An 18,330-nucleotide genomic window follows, 5' to 3' on the forward strand; every position below is an offset into this window, starting at 1 on the left:
TCTAGGTAAGAATACTGGACTGAGTTGCCATTCCCTTCTCCAGGGGAACTTCCCAACCCACCGATTGAACCGGGGTCTCCCGAGTTGCAGGCACATTCTTTATCATCTGAGCCACCTGGGAAGGCCCATATGAGTCCAAAGAATACCACAAATGTAGCAGGGAAGAACAAATCTAACTCCATGTTAGCTCTGCTCCTTTTTCCTTTAAACTTTGTGCTCTGTTGGCTGTGCTTAGTCATGATGGCTCTGCACCTTCTGTAAAAGAATGTTGCCTAGAGCCTGAAATATACAGGATATCCCATTCTCCGGATGCTGATCTTTAAGAGTCCATTCATATAGAGATAAAAAATTGCAGAACAGAGAATAACATCTGTCTTGTTAGAGGTTTTCAGGAACATTGTCACCTGACCTACCTGGACAGTTGCAAAAACAAAGAATTGGGACACCGAGACATTTGCCATAACTGACCACTCCCTCCCTCACCTTGCCTTTAGAAGTGCTTTGCTGAAAGCCTCCTGGGGTTTTGGAGTGTGGGGGCATGAGCCGCCTGACTCCTTGGCCCTGCAATAAATCTTTCTCTGCTCCAAGCTCTGACGTTTTGTGTTGCTCGGACTCACCGTGTGTCAGGCACATGGATTCGCGTTCAGTAACAGGAACACACCTGCTGGGTTTACCATTCACTGGAGGGAGGATGAAAACACATCATGAGGGACAACCCAGTGTCCCAGCAGAACTGTAGTAGAATATTACAGGATTGGGGCTTTGATTAGGTGACTTAGGGAGGGTCTAAGGAAGAGAGGATTTGTTCTAGGTTGTAAGCTATCAGAAAGTGAGGTCAATTCTATCACTGAGTAAAGAACTATTTGTCGTGCATTCAGCAAAAGACGGGAAATTTTCCTATTTTGTGAGTTGCACAGTGACCTTGTTTGTGTCAGTTTGTAGACAAAATTATGAAGTGGCCTTCTTTTGTCTCATTTTATCATGGTCTCAGAGCAATACTGTCTGAGCTTCGTATTCTGTAAAATTGTTTAAGTCCAACAGAAAAGAAAATAGCCTGACTGTGAGTTTCATATCAGTTCTGGACATCAGGAAATGCTTTTGTCTTTCTCAGTATGGATCAGGAAGTTTTTACAATGTTTCACTGCAACTTTACATGAAGCTCAAAGAATTGAGCTTTACATGAAGCTCAATTTTTCGAAGATAAAAATAATTGGCATAGGTTCAGTTCAGTTCAGTCGCTCAGTCGTGTCTGACTCTTTGCGACCCCATGGACTGCAGCGTGCCAGTCCTCCCTGTCCATCACCAATTCCTGGAGTTTACTCAAACTCATGTCCATCCAGTCGGTGATGCCATCCAGCCATCTCATCCTCTGTTGTCCCCTTCTTCCGCCTTCAATCTTTCCCAGCATCAGGGTCTTTTCCAATGAGTCAGTTCTTCGCATCAGGTGGGCAAAGTATTGGAGTTTCAGCTCCAACATCAATCCTTCCAATGAATATTCAGAACTGATTTCCTTTAGGATTGACTGGTTGGATTTCCTTGCAGTCCAGGGGACTCTCAAGAGTCTTCTCCAACACCACAGTTCAAAAGCATCAATTCTTTGGCGCTCAGCCTTCTTTATGGTCCACTCTCACATCCATACATGACTACTGGAAAACCACAGCTTTGACTAGATGGACCTTTGTTGGGAAAGTAATGTCTCTGCTTTTTAATATGCTGTCTAGGTTGGTCATAGCTTTTCTTCCAAGGAGTAAGTGTCTTTTAATTTCATGGTCCTGTCACCATCTGCGGTGATTTTGGAGCCCAAGAAAATAAAGTCTGTCACTGTTTTCATTGTTTCCCCGTCTATTTGCCATGAAGTGATGGTACGGAATGATATGATCTTAGTTTTTTGAATGTTGAGTTTTAAGCCAGCTTTTTCACTCTTCTCTTTCACTTTCATCAAGAGGCTCTTTAGTTCATCCTTTCTACCATAAGGGTGGTGTCATCTGAATATCTGAGGTTATTGATATTTCTCCCTGCAATCTTGATTCCAGCCTGTGCTTCATCCAGCCCAGCATTTCTCATGATGTAGTCTGCATATAGGTTAAATAAGCAGGGTGACAGTGTACAGCCTTTATGTACTCCTTTTCCAATTTGGAGCCAGTCTGTTGTTCCATGTCCAATTCTAACTGTTGCTTCTTGTCCTGCATACAGATTTCTCAGGAAGGTAAGGTGGTCTGGTATTTAAGAATTTTCCATCTCTTTAAGAATTTCCATAGTTTGTTGTGATCCACACAGTCAAAGGCTTTGGTGTAATCAATAAAGCAGAAGTAGATGTTTTTCTGGAACTCTCTTGCTTTTTCCATGATCCAGCAGATGTTGGCATTTGATGTCTGGTTTCTCTACCTTTTCTAAATCCAGCTTGAACATCTGGAAGTTCTTGGTTCACATACTGTTGAAGCATAGGTTGGAGAATTTTGAGCATTACTTTGCGAGTGTGTGAGATGAGAGCAATTGTGTGGTAGTTTGAACATCCTTTGGCATTGTGTTTCTTTGCAATTGAAATGAAAACCTTTGCAGTCCTGTGGCCACTGCTGAGTTTTCCAAATCTGCTGGCATACTGAGGGCAGCACTTTCACAGCATCATCTTTTGGCTCAACTGGAATCCCATCATCTCCACTAGCTTTGTTCATAGTGATGCTTCCTAAGGTCCCCTTGACTTCACATTCCAGGATATCTAGTTCTAGTTGAGTGACCACACCATCATGGTCATCTGGGTCATGAAGATCTTTTTTGTACAGTTCTTCTGTGTATTCTTTCTACCTTTTCTTAATATCTTCTGCTTCTGTTAGGTCCATACCATTTCTGTCCTTTTTTGTGCCCATCTTTGCATGAAATGTTCCCTTGAAATCTCTAATTTTCTTGAAGAGATATCTAGTCTTTCCCATCCTATTGTTTTCCTCTATTTTTGGCATTGATCACTGAGGAAGGCTTTCTTATCTCTCCTTGCTGTTCTTTGGAATTCTGCATTCAAATGGGGATATCTTTCATTTTCTCCTTTGCCTTTAGCTTCTCTTCTTTTCACAGCTATTTGTAAGGCCTCCTCAGACAATCATTTTGCCTTTTTGCATTTCTTTTCCTTGGAGATGGTCTTAATCACTGCCTCCTGTACTATGTCAGAAACCTCTGTCCACAGTTCTTCAGGCACTCTATCAGATCTAATCCCTTGAATCTATTTCTCACTTCCACTGTATAATCATAAGGGATTTGATTTAGGTCATATCTGAACGGTTTAGTGGTTTTCCCTACTTTCCTTAATTTAAGGCTGAATTTGGCAATAAGGAGTTCATGATCGGAGCCATAGTCAGCTCCCGGTCTTGTTTTTGCTGACTGTATAGAGCTTCTCCATCTTTGGCTGCAAAGAATATAATCAATCTGATTTTGGTGTTGACCATCTGGTGATGTCCATGCGTAGAGTCATCTCCTTTGTTGTTGGAAGAGAGTGTTTGCTATGACTGGGGCATTCTCTTGGCAAAACTCAGTTAGCCTTTGCTCGGTTTCATTTTGTACTCCAAGGCCAAACTTGCCTGTTAGTCCAATTATCTCTTGACTTCCTACTTTGCATTCCAGTCCCCTATGATGAAAAGGACATCTTTTTTGGGTGTTAGTTCTAGAAGGTCTTGTAGGTCTTCATAGAACCATTCAACTTCAGCTTTTTTGATGTTATTGCTTGGGGCAAAACTTTGGCTTATTGTGGTATTGAATGGTTTGCCTTGGAAACAAACAGAGATCATCTGTTGTTTTTGCGATTGCATCCAAGTACTGCTTTTCAGACTCTTCTTGACTGTGATGGCTACTCCATGTCTTCTAAGGGATTCTTGCTCACAATAGTAGATACAATATAGTTACAGAAAAATCAATAAATAGAAAAGAAAACCTTGTAACAGATGGGTAAATTAGATGGAAGTCAAATGTGGGCTACCTAATTTAGAACCACTTAAACCATGTATTTCTCAGTTTCCCATCAAATTCCAAACCTTCTAAGTTGAATAAATCAACTATAAAGGGGAAAAAAAAAAGTGGCTTTAAAACAACAACAAACCAAATTCAAATTCTTGTTTCAAAGGAGAAAGACTTGAAAGGCTCAGAGGGAATTTGGGGCATCAAGTAATTCATATAAAACACAATTTTGATGAGCTAAGTGTAAATGAATCAGAAACATATGGATTACATTTCTTTTAAACATGGGTTTACAAATTAAGGGAAAAAGTGGTTGGTGAAACTCTTTCTGGTTTTGCCCAAACCCTAAATGTTCAAGAAACAGCTTGAGATGTTCCATGAACCCAAATGTGGCAATATTCAACCATTCCTGCTGTAAACTATTGTGCAAGCTGAGAGTTTTGATTTTTATGCCAAGCATGGGACTTTCTGAAGTCTTCTCTTTTTCAGAAGCATCCATTCTATTTTCTTATGTAATTAGGTGTTTCTGTTCAAGAAAACAGAATTCATGCACACACACATGTGATAATTAGGCCCCTTGGTTCTCCATTAAGGACTAGATTTCAAATCTGGGTTTATTTTTGTGTATATTCAACCTACTTATTGATGTTTTGTTCTCCTGAGGGGTTACTTAGGTTGTTCAAAGAGTAACATATAGTAACATATGTATCTCTGGAACCTGAGTTTCTTAAAGTACTTGTTCACAAATGAGCTAGAGTTCATGGCCTTAAACATGGGCTGTGATAGAATTGCCATCTTGTCACCTGATGGTGCTCCCTTTGTGGTGAAGAGCAGCAAAGTCAAGACTCCAACACTGAATGAAGACGGCTCTGTTCGCAAGAGAATGACATCCCCAGTCTAAGCAAGTGGAAACCCACAGGCCACCCCTGTGAATTATTTCTGTGCAACATGAAATTTAACTTCACAACCAGTGTCTCATATTCTGATATCTTGAACCCAAAAAGCGAACATAGAAATCATCTTCTGTGGCCCATATCTGTCTTGCTTCAGTTTTGCCATCTCAAAATGTAAAATGTGGTTAACTCTAGGACCTCCCTCAAACTCCCCTTGAAAGGATTAATCCTTTTAATTCTGTAAAAACTCAGCATGGTGCCTGGCACAGAGTAGGTACACAAGACATGTTGGTGATTCTGATGCCCATTGTTAACAAGTTCTACTCATCTCTCTTCTTTGTGTCTCACTGGTGGGAGAATAATAGAGAACAAGGATAATACACTTTTATGAGAAAAATGTCTCCATTTAGGCGCCTATCTAGCCTTGCCAACTGACTGCAAATGACTACAAAGCATATGCTAATGTAAAGTGGCATCAAAGACGGTTTCCTCCTGGATATGCTAAAAAGCACAGGCACCCTCAATGGTGGCCAAACAAAAAGAAATGTGAATGGCTGATAAAAATCACAAAAACAGCAGCCTCATTCCCATTCATCTCCCATAGCTTATGCCTCTGCCCTTTGCACCTGTCCCAGTGGTGACTCAACCGGGGCTCCATGGGAGCTAGGATGGGGCCAGGACAAGACCCTCAGGGGATATCTCCTTGCCTTTTAATGAGAGCTGAAAATCCAGAAATTCAGCCTCTGCCTGCTATCAGTCAACAGATTAGTAGTGTTGATGGCAACGATGAACGTGTACCCAGTGAGCCAATCTTAGATTATCTGTTTTTCTCATCTACTGCCCTTATTTCCAAGCTGTATTGTTTATGAAGATCATCGAAAGGGAGGGAGTGGGTAGGAGGAATGGAGTTTTCAAAACTGTGATTTATGGTAGAAATTAGTTGTGTCATTTAGCCATCTGGTCAGTGGTTCCCCTGTACCTTAGGGCAGCACTCAAGTTCACCTGTAAGTTTATTTCTCACTACTCCTTATTTGAGTCAAACACATTTATTTCTCACTATTTCTTCTCACATGCTCTGGACTCTAAAATTAATTCCATTTTGTCATGTCTTAAAAAAAAGATTGTTATATTATGATTTATACTTTTCACTATAAATTAAATATTTCATAATACAGTCTCAAACTAACCAACAAATACACACATTAGGCTATACCTCTTGGTCTCCAGCCACCCTCCCGACCCAGGGATCAAATCTGTAACTCCTGCATTGTAGGCGGCTTCTTTACCATCTGAACCACCAGGGAAGCTCCCCAAAAAACCAACTCTTTGGGACCCCATGGACTGTAGCCCATCAGGCTCCTCTGTTCATGGGATTTCCCAGGCAAGAATACTGGAGTGGGTTGCCATTTCCTTCTCAAGGGAATCTTCCCAACCCAGGGATCAAACCTATGTTTCTCTCATTGGCAGACAGAATCTTTACCACTGAGCCACCTGGGGAGCCCTTTATACCTTTATTATAATGCAAATCAAATCTGAATCAAGTACTTATTTGTTGCTAAGTTACTTCAGTTGTGTCAGATTCTTTGCCACCCTATGGACCGTAGCCTGCCAGGTTCCTCTGTCCCTGGGATTCTCCAGGCAAGAATACTGGAGTGGGTTGCCATGCGTGCCTCCAGGCGATCTTCCTGACCCAGGGATTGAACCCACATCTCTTATGTCTCCTGAATTGGCAGGCAGGTTCTTTACCACTAGTGCTACTTGGAAAGTGCCTATTATGCTGCAAATCAAGTCTGAATCAAGTACTTGTTTAAAATGCTTTGAAGTCCTCCCCATTGCTTTTCAGACAATGCAAATTCTGATTTGCAAATGCCTCTGGTCTCTGATCTCTGGCCTCCTAGCCTTTCATTCCCTATCTGTGTATACATGACCTCCCTCAGCAAGCCTAATATGTTGTATTACTTTGAGTCTTGGAATATGCTGGTTCTTCTGGTTGGACAGTCCCCTGTTCTTCCTTCCATCTCCTTCTTCACTTTCAGATCTTCAGTAGCTATAACTTGCTCTCTGAAATCATTTCTGGTAGTTCCCACATCACAGTATTTAATCATATATATTACAATTGCCTGTTTGACACCTCCAGAAGGCTCTAAGCTCCTTAAGGACATAGACAGGGTTGTCTTGTTTATGGCTGTAGCCCCATTGTGAATTAGTAAATATTTACTGAAGAATTACAGCCCTTATTACACCTGGGTTTCTGCTCACTGCAAAGCTCCTTGAGGATAAATTTGTCCTTATTTTATTTTCTGTGTACCTTAGCTCTATCAACCTGGAGATGGTTAATTTTCCTCTTTCTTCTTTAATTCGGCCAAACAGTTTGAAGGGAATCAAGAAATCTGGAGAAGGGGTTTTGGTCTTAGGAGGAAGGAAGGGTTTGGATCAGTTGTTGAATGTATGAGTTTGAGAATACAGAAGGGACGAGCAGATACTTAGGTAGTATGTGAGCGAGAACGACCTTGCCTTTAAGGTGAAAGTGAAAGTGAAGTCGCTCAGTCGTGTCCAACTCTTTGTGACCCCGTGGACTGTAGCCCACCAGGTTCCTCCGTCCATGGGATTCTCCAGGCAAGAATACTAGAGTGGGTTGCTATTTCCTTCTTCAGGGGAATCTTCCCGACCCAGGGATCGAACCCAGGTCTCCCGCATTGTAGGCAGACACTTTAACCTCTGAGCCACCAGGGAAGCCCAAGCCTTTAAGGTAAAGCCACTTAAATGTGAGGAAATGGGAAATACACTTTCAGTTTCCTTAAAAAAAAAAAAAAAAAGAAAGAAAGAAAGAAATCTATTCTGAGATACTTTATTTTGGAAGCCAAATTTTAAGTTTTGGAACTCCACACTGGCTTTTAAAGCTGCTTTGAAAACTCTTTTATCTCTAAAATCAGTTTGGATTTGAGTTGATTAAAGTTTTGTCCCTATTTTCTGCCCCTCGGCACTGTGGAACAACACTGGTTTCTTTTTCCTGATTCCAAGGCCTATGTGGTGGTTCTGAACATTCCTGGGCTGGGCAGGGCTAATCAGCCCAGGTGCTGTGGATTCCAACTGTCCAGCACCTGGTAAATCAAGTTTTTTTTTTTTTTTTGCCCTGTAGCACTTTATGTATGGAATTAATCTCTCTTACAGTCAAGACACCCTGGTTGCTGTGCCATAGAGGGACACAGATACAAGGGCAGCAAGTAGAAATGGAAACTGATGAATTCCCTCTGTTGGGCCAACAGGTATGCACGGTAGGAATTAGGAGAACATTTTACCGCATCAGCCAGCATCTGCTGCTGGAGGAGAAGCTGCTGTTTCTGCTCCATGATCTGCCTCTGCAGAGTCTGTTTCTTTCCCATCAATTGCTGATTCAACAGTGATTGCTGGGAGTTCATGTAACCACTTCCAGTGTTTGGATTTGAGCAGGGGTTGGGACTTGGACTGGGGCCCGCGTTCTGGCCTACCACAGAGTGTTGATCCTGAAAAAGAGAAAGGGAGGGGGGCGGAAAGCTACTGTGAATTAAAAGAAAAAAAGTCACGCCGAGATCATAAGCTTAGATTCCAAACATTTTTCAGCTTGTTAAGATCAAACAAGGTTAATGGGTTGGAGATCAGAGAATCGCTTTTTAAATGTAGGAGAAATAATTGCATGTCACAGCAACGAAAGCAGCTGGGTTAATGACATTAGGGAACTGGAAAAGCTCTCATATGACTCTGATGGGGGAACCTCCACATTCCAGAAGGTGTTTATGGAACCTCAAAGAAAATTATCGTAAAAACGTACAGCAAACCTCTCAATTGCTCAGGAACAAACACATCATAAAGTAACAAGTTCTTCCTTTTCCCTAAAGTTAGCCCATATCATGGCTGATCCTACAATAAACATCATTTCAATTCATGCATTTAAATGTTGGATAACCATTTTGGACAGAAGGGGCCTGGCTTTCTGTGATAAGGAGAACCTGTGAGTTTCTGTTTCACAAACACTGAAAGTTGTTAGGGATTTCACCCTTCAGGGGTTTGTCTCCCTGGTGGCTCAGATGATAAAGAATCTGCCTGCAATGAAGGAGACCCAGGTTCAGTCCCTGGGTCGGGAAGATCCCATGGAGGAGGACATAACAACCCACTCCAGTATTCTTGCCTGGAGAATTTCATGGATAGAGGAACCTGGAGGGTTAATGTCCAGATCTGTTAATTTTCCTCCCTGATCAATAAGACAGGAACTGCAGCACACTAAATGAAAAGAACAATTAGAAGTTATTGGTCAAAGACTCACAGTTGCATATTAAATAGTATTGGTGAACTGCCATTCTGATTTGAGGTATCTATCAATCTTTCAGCATTGACAGGTCAGGACATGCCAGGGCACAAAGCTAAACCCAGCCAGAGATTCTACTAATTCCCAATGGTGTGTGTGTATAGGATTGAGCTATATACTGTTGGGGTTACAAGAAAACTAGAAAACATAGTCCTCATTTTGGAGAACTTACCAGGAAGAAATGACATGTTTACACATCAAATACAAGAAAATATAAACTCAAGTTTAGACAAATTATACAAGTACTAAATCAAAGGATCTGCCTTGCTCCAGAAACTCTGAGGCTGCAGATCAGGTACCTACTCAGGCGATTCTAATGCTCATGGGTCCAGAGAATGCTCTTTGAGAAACACTAGTTATATGGGAGCAATAAAATTCAACTTTCATTCCCACCTGGACTGTGTGAGGTTACAAGAGATTAAAAAGATAAAGCAGCTCCCATGATGTCTGATGAGTGGTAAGCAGTAGGTAATCCATGTGTGGACTTGCCTTCTCTTTCTTTAGTTATCTGTTGAGCTTAAAAAAGAAAAAAAAAAAGCCACCAGTCCAAAACCCGGGTATGCGGTCTTGCTTCAGTAATCCCTGGGGATACAGAGTTCACCAACTGCCTCAAGGGCAAAGGGATACAAAATAATTCTAAAATGACCATGTACTAAGGTTTGTTACAGGCCAGTCACTGTGTTTATGGAGCTTCCCAAGTGGCTCAGTGGTAAAGAATCTGCCTGCCAATGCAGGAGACCTGGGTTCAATCCCTGGGTTGGAAAGATCCCCTGGAGAAGGAAATGGTAACCCACTCCAGTATTCTTGCCTGGGAAACCCCACAGACAGAGGAGCCTGAGGGGCTACAGTCCATGGGGTCACAAAGAGTCCAACACGACTGAACATGAGCACGTATACACTGTGCTTAGCGGCTTAGGTGATTTATTTCAATTCATCCTCCTCACAGAACAATGAGCAAGAACTAGTATTTTGCAGATGAGAAATCTGCCTCTGAGAGATCACTTAGCTTTAAGCAGCTGAGGAATATTAAATCAGGCCTGCCTGACTCCAGAAATCCAGTTCTCAATCACTATACTGTCTCTTAGTTGAGATAGGAAGAGATAGAGCTTCATGCTCTGGGCCAAGCCATCTCTCTGTGCAGCAAACGTGTGTTGAGCATTCCTTTCAGGGGTAACTCTCAATCAGGCACCTGGAAAGGGCATGTTTTGGGGAGAAAGGCAGAGGTGGGGGGACTGGAAGCAGCTGGTCCTCCTCACCAGTTCGTGAGAATAATTAGAGTCAACTCTGAGGTAGGAAAGCTATGATAAACCTAGACAGCATATTAAAAATAGAGACATCACTTTGCCAACAAAGGTCTGTATAGTCAAAGCTATGGTCTTTCCAGTAGTCATGTATGGATGCGAGAGTTGGAACATCAAGAAGGCTGAGTATCAAAGAACTGATGCTTTCAAATTGTGGTGCTGCAGAAGACTCTTGAGAGTCCTTTGGACAGCAAGGAGATCAAACCAGTCAAAACTAAAGGAAATCAACCTTGAATATTCACTGGAAAGACTGATGCTGAAGCTGAAGCTCCAATACTTTGGCCACATGATGTGAAGAGCCAACTCACTGGAAAAGACCCTGATGCTGGGAAAGATTGAGGGCAGGAGAAGAAGAGGGCAAAAAAGGATGATATGGTTGGATGGCATCACCGACTCAATGGACAAGTATTGGAGCAAATTCCAGGAGACGGCGAAGAACAGGGAAGCCTGGGATGCTGCAGTCCATGGGGCCGCAAGGAATCAGACATGACTGAGTGACTAGACAGCAACTGAGGTAGGAACATCCTCTGAGCATCTTAAAGGAATGGAACTATTCCTAACACATCTGTGCCCAATGTTCAGTCAGAGCTCTCAGCCTTAAATCTATTGACTCTTGGGAAAGATGGTCCTGCAAGCCACCAAGACTCTCCCTTGGAGTGTGCGTCTCTCCTGTGGATTAGGGGTTCAGCTTAGGGTCCTGCTACTTTGTTCTTTGCTGTGCTGTTTTTATCATCCAATTTAACAAAGCAATCAGTATACATTTACTATGTACTCTGTCTTAATTTCCTTGTATAAAGTGAAGGTAATTATATTTATGACCTAAGATTAAGCTGGATGAAATTTAGAACAGTTCTAGGCACTAGATAAATTATAGCAATTAATATTTTTCTTATTTCCCTATCTCTCTATTTGTGTGGAGCAGAGATGTTTTAGAAACTGTTGCTTTTGTGAAGGAGCTTGTGCTTCACACGCACTTGGACGGCATGTGTATGTTCAGCGCCCATCATTTTATAAACACCAAGGCCCTCGTGCTATGCAGGTGGCCATGCTCCCCACTATTCTTATTTTATTACTTGCACCCTTTCCCCCCATTTCTATTAGTTATCTGGCCCATGTGTGCATTTGAAGTTAAGATCTCTGGCTTAAAAAAAAAAAAAAAAGATCTTTGGCTTTATATTTTAAAGAAGACATATAGATGGCCAACAGGGACATAGAAAGATGCTCAACATCCCTCATTATTAAAGAAATCAAAACTATACTGTGGTATCACCTCACACCAGTCAAAAAGACCATCATCAAAAAATCTACTAACAATAAATGGGAGAGGATGTGGAGAAAAGGGGATCTTCCTACACTGTTGATGGGAGTGTACACTGGTACAGCCCCTGTGGAGAACAGTTCTTAAAAAGCTAAAGACAGAGTTACCATTGATCTGGAAGAGATGAAAATTCTATTTTGATGGGTGATTTTAATAATTTTATTTAGCAAATATGATTAAGTATCTATTATGATTCAGGTACTATGTTAAATGCAAATTGTACAAAGAAGAATGACCTAATTTATTGTGTATTGATTGGAAGTTAATTTTTTTACAAATCCATGAAATTAAAGGGAAATTAATATAATTAAATGACTTGGCTGTATTGTTAAGTGGAATGTGAAAGTAATTAAGAGAACTTATTGTTGTTGATTTCAGCATTGTATTCCATGAAAACTGTTTTTTTTTTTAAATTTTATTTTATTTAACTTTACAATATTGTATTGGTTTTGCCATATATCAAAATGAATCTGCCACAGGTATACATGTGTTCCCCATCCTGAACCCTCTTCCCTCCTCCCTCCCCATACCATCCCTCTGGGTCGTCCCAGTGCACCAGCCCCAAGCATCCAGTATCATGCATTGAACCTGGACTGGTGACTCGTTTCATATATGATATTGTACATATTTCAATGCCATTCTCCCAAATCATCCCACCCTCTCCCTCTCCCACAGAGTCCAAAAGACTATTGTATACATCAGTGACTCTTTTGCTGCATGAAAACTGTTTTAGTAGAAATGTTAAATTTAAAAAAATAATTTGAAAAGATACATGCACCCCAATATTCATAGTGGCACTATTTACAGTAGCCAGGACATGGAAATAGCCTCCATGTCCATTAACACTTATATGGATAAAGAAGATGTGGTATACACGCATGCACGTGTGCTATGTAGCTTCAGTCGGGTCCAATTCTTTGCAATACTTTGGGCTGTAGCCCATCAGATTCCTCTGTCCATGGGATTCTCCAGCAAGAATACTCAAGTGCCATGCCCTCCTCCAGGGGATCTTTCTGACTCAGGGATCAAACTGGCATCTCCTGTGGCTCCTGTGTTGCAGGTGGATTCTTTCCTGCTGAGCCACCTGGGAAACCCCTGCATGCATATATGTACACACACACACACACACACACACACACACACACACACACACACAGTGGAATATTACTCAGCCATAAAAAAGAATAGAATTATGCCATTTACAGCAACATGGATAGAGCTAGAGATTATCATACTAAGTGAAGTAAATCAGACAAAGACAAACATATGATACACTTATATGTGGAATCTAAAAAAATGATACAAATGAACTTATTTACAAAACAGAAACACATTCTCAGACATAGAAAAAAAACTTATAGTTACCAAAGGGGACAGGAGTATGGAGAAAGAGATAAATTAGAAATTCGGGATTAGCAGATACTACTATACATAAAATAGATAAACAACAAGGTCATACTATAGCATAGGAAACTATAATCAATGTCTTGTAATGAATTATAATGGTTTCTATAATATCTTGTATATCAGATCAGATCAGATCAGTCGCTCAGTCGTGTCCAACTCTTTGCGCATACATAAAACTGAATATGTATGTACATAAAACTGAATATATATATAAATGTGTGTGTGTGTGTGTGTGTCTGTGTGTTAGTCGCTCAGTTGGTGTCTGACTCTTTTCGACCACCATGGACTATAGTCTGCCAGACTATTCTGTCCATGGAATTCTCCAGGCAAGAGTACTGGAGTGAGTTGCCATTCCCTTCTCCAGGGGATCTTCCTGACCCAGGGACCGAACTGGCAGATTCTTTACCATCTGAGCACCAGGGAAGCCCATATGGGTATATATGGGTTTATATATATAAATATATATATATAAACTGAATCACTTTGCTGCACACCCGGAAACAAACGCAACATTGTAAATCAACTATAGTTCAATTAAAAAAAGATCTCTGGGACTTCCCTGGTGGTCTGGTGGTTAAGATGCCGCAGTCCCAATGCAGGGAGCATTGATGAACTATCTCATGTGCTGCACAGCATGGCCAACCAAGGAAAAAAACCTCTCTGACTTACATTTTAGCTGGGAATCTATGATACATACATCACAAACACCACATATATACTGAAATTTACTGCAGTAAAAAGCAATGTGTAATAATTTGCATTAGGTGGTATGATACTACTGCCTTAGGATTAAAGTCCAGATCTCCTTATGCCCAGCCTTGTCATCTGTGCATCCATCTGTCCATCCATCAATGAATTTGAAAAATTTTACTGAGTATCTCCTATGTGCGAGGCAGTCTTCTATGTTCTGAAGATTAAGAATGTATTTAGGGGAAAAACAAAGAGAAAGGAAAGTGGTGGACTGAACGCTTGATGTTGGCAGAATTGGTGATCACCATCAAAATAATTTCCAGTGAAATCTGGAAAACCACCCTCTGCTAAGATTTATAAAAGATCTGCATGCCAAGAAAATGTAACTCTGTTTCTTTCTCTCTCTAATCAAACAGATGGACTATGCCAAATTTAGTTTCATTCCTTTACAATACTAAAAGATATAAAAATAAGGATAAGCTCTCTTTTGGAATTTTGTAGATTTTTAAACCTTGTAGTCTCTAGCCCACGGGCCTTACCATGTATTCTACCACACACGTTCTTTCTGCTCATGATGGAAGTAATATTTGGCTGCCGCTACATTTTTTTGCCCTTATGTTAGCTATGAAACACCAAACACCTCCTTACACAGGCTTGCTGTCATTGCCAAGATGTTGTGCAAACTTTAGTACATAAAATATTTTGAAAGAAAAATATGCTCCCATCCGTTGGCTCTGATTTCCATACTCAGCCTCACTCTTTGCCTTACACTTAGCCCATGAAGAACTTGACTTAATAGAAACCACGTGTTTCTCCTTCAACACTCATTTTCTCCTCAAAAGCTTGAAGACCGTGGTAAAAGGGCACAATCTCAGCCTGTACGTGACAGTGTGTGTGAGTGTGTGTGTGAGACTGTGAATGAATTAAGCTATTTCTATTAATGTTGTCTTTTATATGGTAGAAAACTTATTTTCTAGAGACTAGTGCAAATTATGAACTTGAATGATCTTTCATTTTGTGTGTGTGTGTGTGTTTTTTTTTTCTGTTTTTCCGATAGATTATGGTGTTTGATGCTAACATAGAAAACAGGCTTCTGATTCTATCCTCCTGGGATTTAATATAAATTTACATTTAATATGCACTTACAGTTTTCCACATCTGATTGTGTGTGTGTATATGTCTGTGATATGTATTTAAGATTTTGAATTTCTTTTACAGCATTGGCTAAGCAACTGAGTTAGGATTGTATGCCAAGTACTTAAATATGGTTAAAGATTCTGAATTTTTATTTCAGTCCTGCACAGGACTGCTAGACCAATGAAAGCATTTCTGTATCTTTTTAATAAAATTCTGCCCATAATCAAGCTATATTTTTAGAACTGTTATCTTCCACTACTCTTATTCATTCAACAGATATTTGTTGAACATCTATTGTGCATCATGCATCTTTCAGGCCTTGGGGATCAAAAACCACTCAGCTGGTTGAAAAACCCTGAAGTTTGTCTATGTTTCCAAGTTTTCCAGCTGGACTATGGATGGGAGATTTATCTTCCAGAATGGGCTTGAGGAGATCAGATATATGATGACCAAACCTTTCAGCTGGATAAATCAAAACATGCTCACAAGTGAGTGGCAGCGTGTAAGGTTGATTTATGTTTATAGGAAACTGGATACATATTTTAATGTATGGAAAATATGGCAAATGAATACTTTCCAAATGTGTTTACTTTATTGACTTAGATCTTGTCCGTGGATCAGCACGGGAAGCATTAACTCGACAAGATCACAAACTATGTCAATGAAATCTGGCCGAAGATTAAGGAAACACCTGAACTCTTCTAAACGAGACCCTCTTTTCCTTAGAGGACAAATTACCTGTCCTTATTATCACCTAAGGACTTCCCTGGTGGCTCATTGGTAAAGAATCTCCTGCAATGCAGGAGACGCAGGAGACTTGGGCTTGATCTCTGGGTTGGAAAGACCCTCTTGAGAAGGGCATGGCAACCCACTCCAGTAATTTTACCTGGAGTATCCCACGGACAGAGGAGCCTGGAAAGCTACAGTCCATAGGGTCGCAAAGAGTCAGACACGACTGAAGCGACTGAGCACGCACGCACGCCTTATCACCTGTTTCCCTCTGAAACATTTTGAAGTCCTTTTGAAAAAAATGTCCAAATTAAAAATTAGAAGCAAACCCCACTATTTTAGTCCTAACAGCTAATTCACCAATACCCTCTTCTTTACAATTTTCAGGCATAAAATAATTAAAGGAAGAGTATGTATGAAGGAAACCCCGCAAACCTCAGTAACAGACACCAGAGTATAGACTGGGCCCCAGGTCTGACTTTGATAAAACGGCTCTGTAAGACATGGTCAATATGTGAGAGATCTTTTAAAAAAATGTTAGCTAATAAAAATGCCAGAATTTCCTCTTTCATTTGAAAGGCATGCAGGGGTTCTGTGAAGCACGATTGATTTCAGCAAAAGGTGAATGGAGTCCAATTAGACATGTCCTAGAGCAGCAAACAAAAATATCCTTGATTGTACTGAAGTACGTTGAAAAATTAAGACTCATTGAATTCAGTCAGCTTTACTGTTAAAGCAGTTTTGTGGGCTGAACAGTGACATAATAAGTTTCACAAAGCAAGCAGTTATCAGACAATCATTGTTCTCTCAATATTAAAAAAAAAAAGAAACTAATAATCTGGGCATCTGGGTAAAACGAGCTCTCTGTTGCTCTTAACTTATTTTGGAAGGGGAATATATAATGGTTTTTTTTTTCCCCCACAAAAATGAAGTAATGTAAGTTACTTAGGATCCATGAGAGTGTTTTGGCGTGGAATGACTGCCCTTTCTTTTTCTTGGCTCCTAGAGTGAAGCATCTGCAATTTGCAAAACAAATTCAAGATAAAGTACCCAGCTGGGCAAGTTTGTACAGTAGATCTCACAAACTGGTTTGCTGTTTCAATCAATCTCTTTCCCTCCCTTGTCTCTTTCCCTCTTCTTCTTTCCCTGTCTCCGTGAACTAACAGCTCAACTGTTCCTCCAGGCTATTCATCTTCTGAGCTATCTAACTTATGAAGCCATTTATTTATCTCTATGCCTGAGAAACAAGCTGCCTTAACTGTTTCAGATTCCCGACAAGACCGCAGGCCCACTTAAGATATTTATTTGGGGGCATGGAGGGTGAGGTGGCTGCGAGTGGCTAAAATAAATGAAAAGTTATTGTTTGACACAACAATAGCAGTGACAATGATAACAGAACAAAGATCAGGAAGTCATCCAGGAAACAACCTTTAAACAGAAAGAATGAAGGGATAGAACACTGCTGTCTTGGGTTTCCAATCATTTATTTCAAGGGTCATTAAACTATGACATGATCAGTCAAATCCAACTGGCTACCTTTTTTGGTAAATAAAATTTTATTGGAACATAGCCATACACATTCATTTATATATTGTCTGCAGCTGGTTCCACACTGTGACACAGTTGAATAGTTGTGACAGAGGCCTTATGACCCACAAGCCTAAAATATTTGCTATCTGGCCCTCTATGGAAAAAATGTGCTGACCTTTGCTCTATTTGGCTGTACTATCCAAGTCATGCTAAGTATTTTGGTCTTTTACATTAAACTGATAAAATGCCTTAGAGAAAAGTACCCAGCAATTTTGGTAGCAACAGGCAAGCTGGGAATTAAGAAATATCTATCATGAGGTCACCAACTCATAGCATCACTGACTCAAAGGACATGACTTTGAGCAAACTCTGTGAGATGGTGAAGGAGGGGAAACCTGGTGTGTTTCAGTCCATGGGGTTGCAAAGAGTTGGACTCAACTCAGCAACTGAATGAGAACAACAACAATCATGAGATCTGTTTACAACAGCCCTCCACTCCAGCCACCATTACAAATAGTGGAAACTGAAAAGAAACTTACAGATCAACCATCCAGCTGCATTTTACAGTTGAAGACACTGTCCAGAAAGATTAAGGAATTGACTTGTAACAAAGTTACAAAACCAAGTGAAAAGATGAAAAACCATATCCAAATCCAGGAAAATACATTAAGGAGAAATGAATGGCATAAAGTCTATTTGCCGGAGAGAATGATAGCTTTTCAGATACAACTAGCTTGCTTGGGGTTGGGGGATGGGTCGGGAGATGTTGAAAGGTAGAATATGCAAACACAGAAGGATGTATTTCGATTAATATTTTTCTTTGTCCTCTGGAACTCTGAACAGTAACTGCTTTTCTCTTCTATTTGATAGGGCATTTTTCTTTGCTTTGCTCAGAACCTTCTCCCCCACCCCGCAGGGAAACCTTGATCACATGTTTACAATCTGTTTGGTTCAAATGATTAGAATGAGTTTGTGGTCACTGTAGAGTTCATTCTTCAGATGTTACCTAATTTTCAAGTCACCCGAACACTGCGTCTATTCTTA

The 18,330-nt window shown here is 40.6% G+C and overlaps 1 protein-coding gene across 1 annotated transcript in view; it reads right to left on the reverse strand.

The window, feature by feature from the left end:
* The window catches only part of MAML2 (mastermind like transcriptional coactivator 2), a 401,688-nt gene that overhangs the window by 11,203 nt on the left and 372,155 nt on the right, over positions 1–18,330 (reverse strand). Inside the window, exon 3 of the mRNA XM_027563894.1 lies at positions 8,132–8,335. Within this exon, the coding sequence (XP_027419695.1) occupies positions 8,132–8,335 (204 nt within the window). The remainder of the gene's footprint in view (positions 1–8,131; positions 8,336–18,330) is intronic.

This window comes from Bos indicus x Bos taurus, chromosome 15 (genome assembly GCF_003369695.1).
Source record: "Bos indicus x Bos taurus breed Angus x Brahman F1 hybrid chromosome 15, Bos_hybrid_MaternalHap_v2.0, whole genome shotgun sequence".
Classification (NCBI taxonomy): Eukaryota; Metazoa; Chordata; class Mammalia; order Artiodactyla; family Bovidae; genus Bos; species Bos indicus x Bos taurus.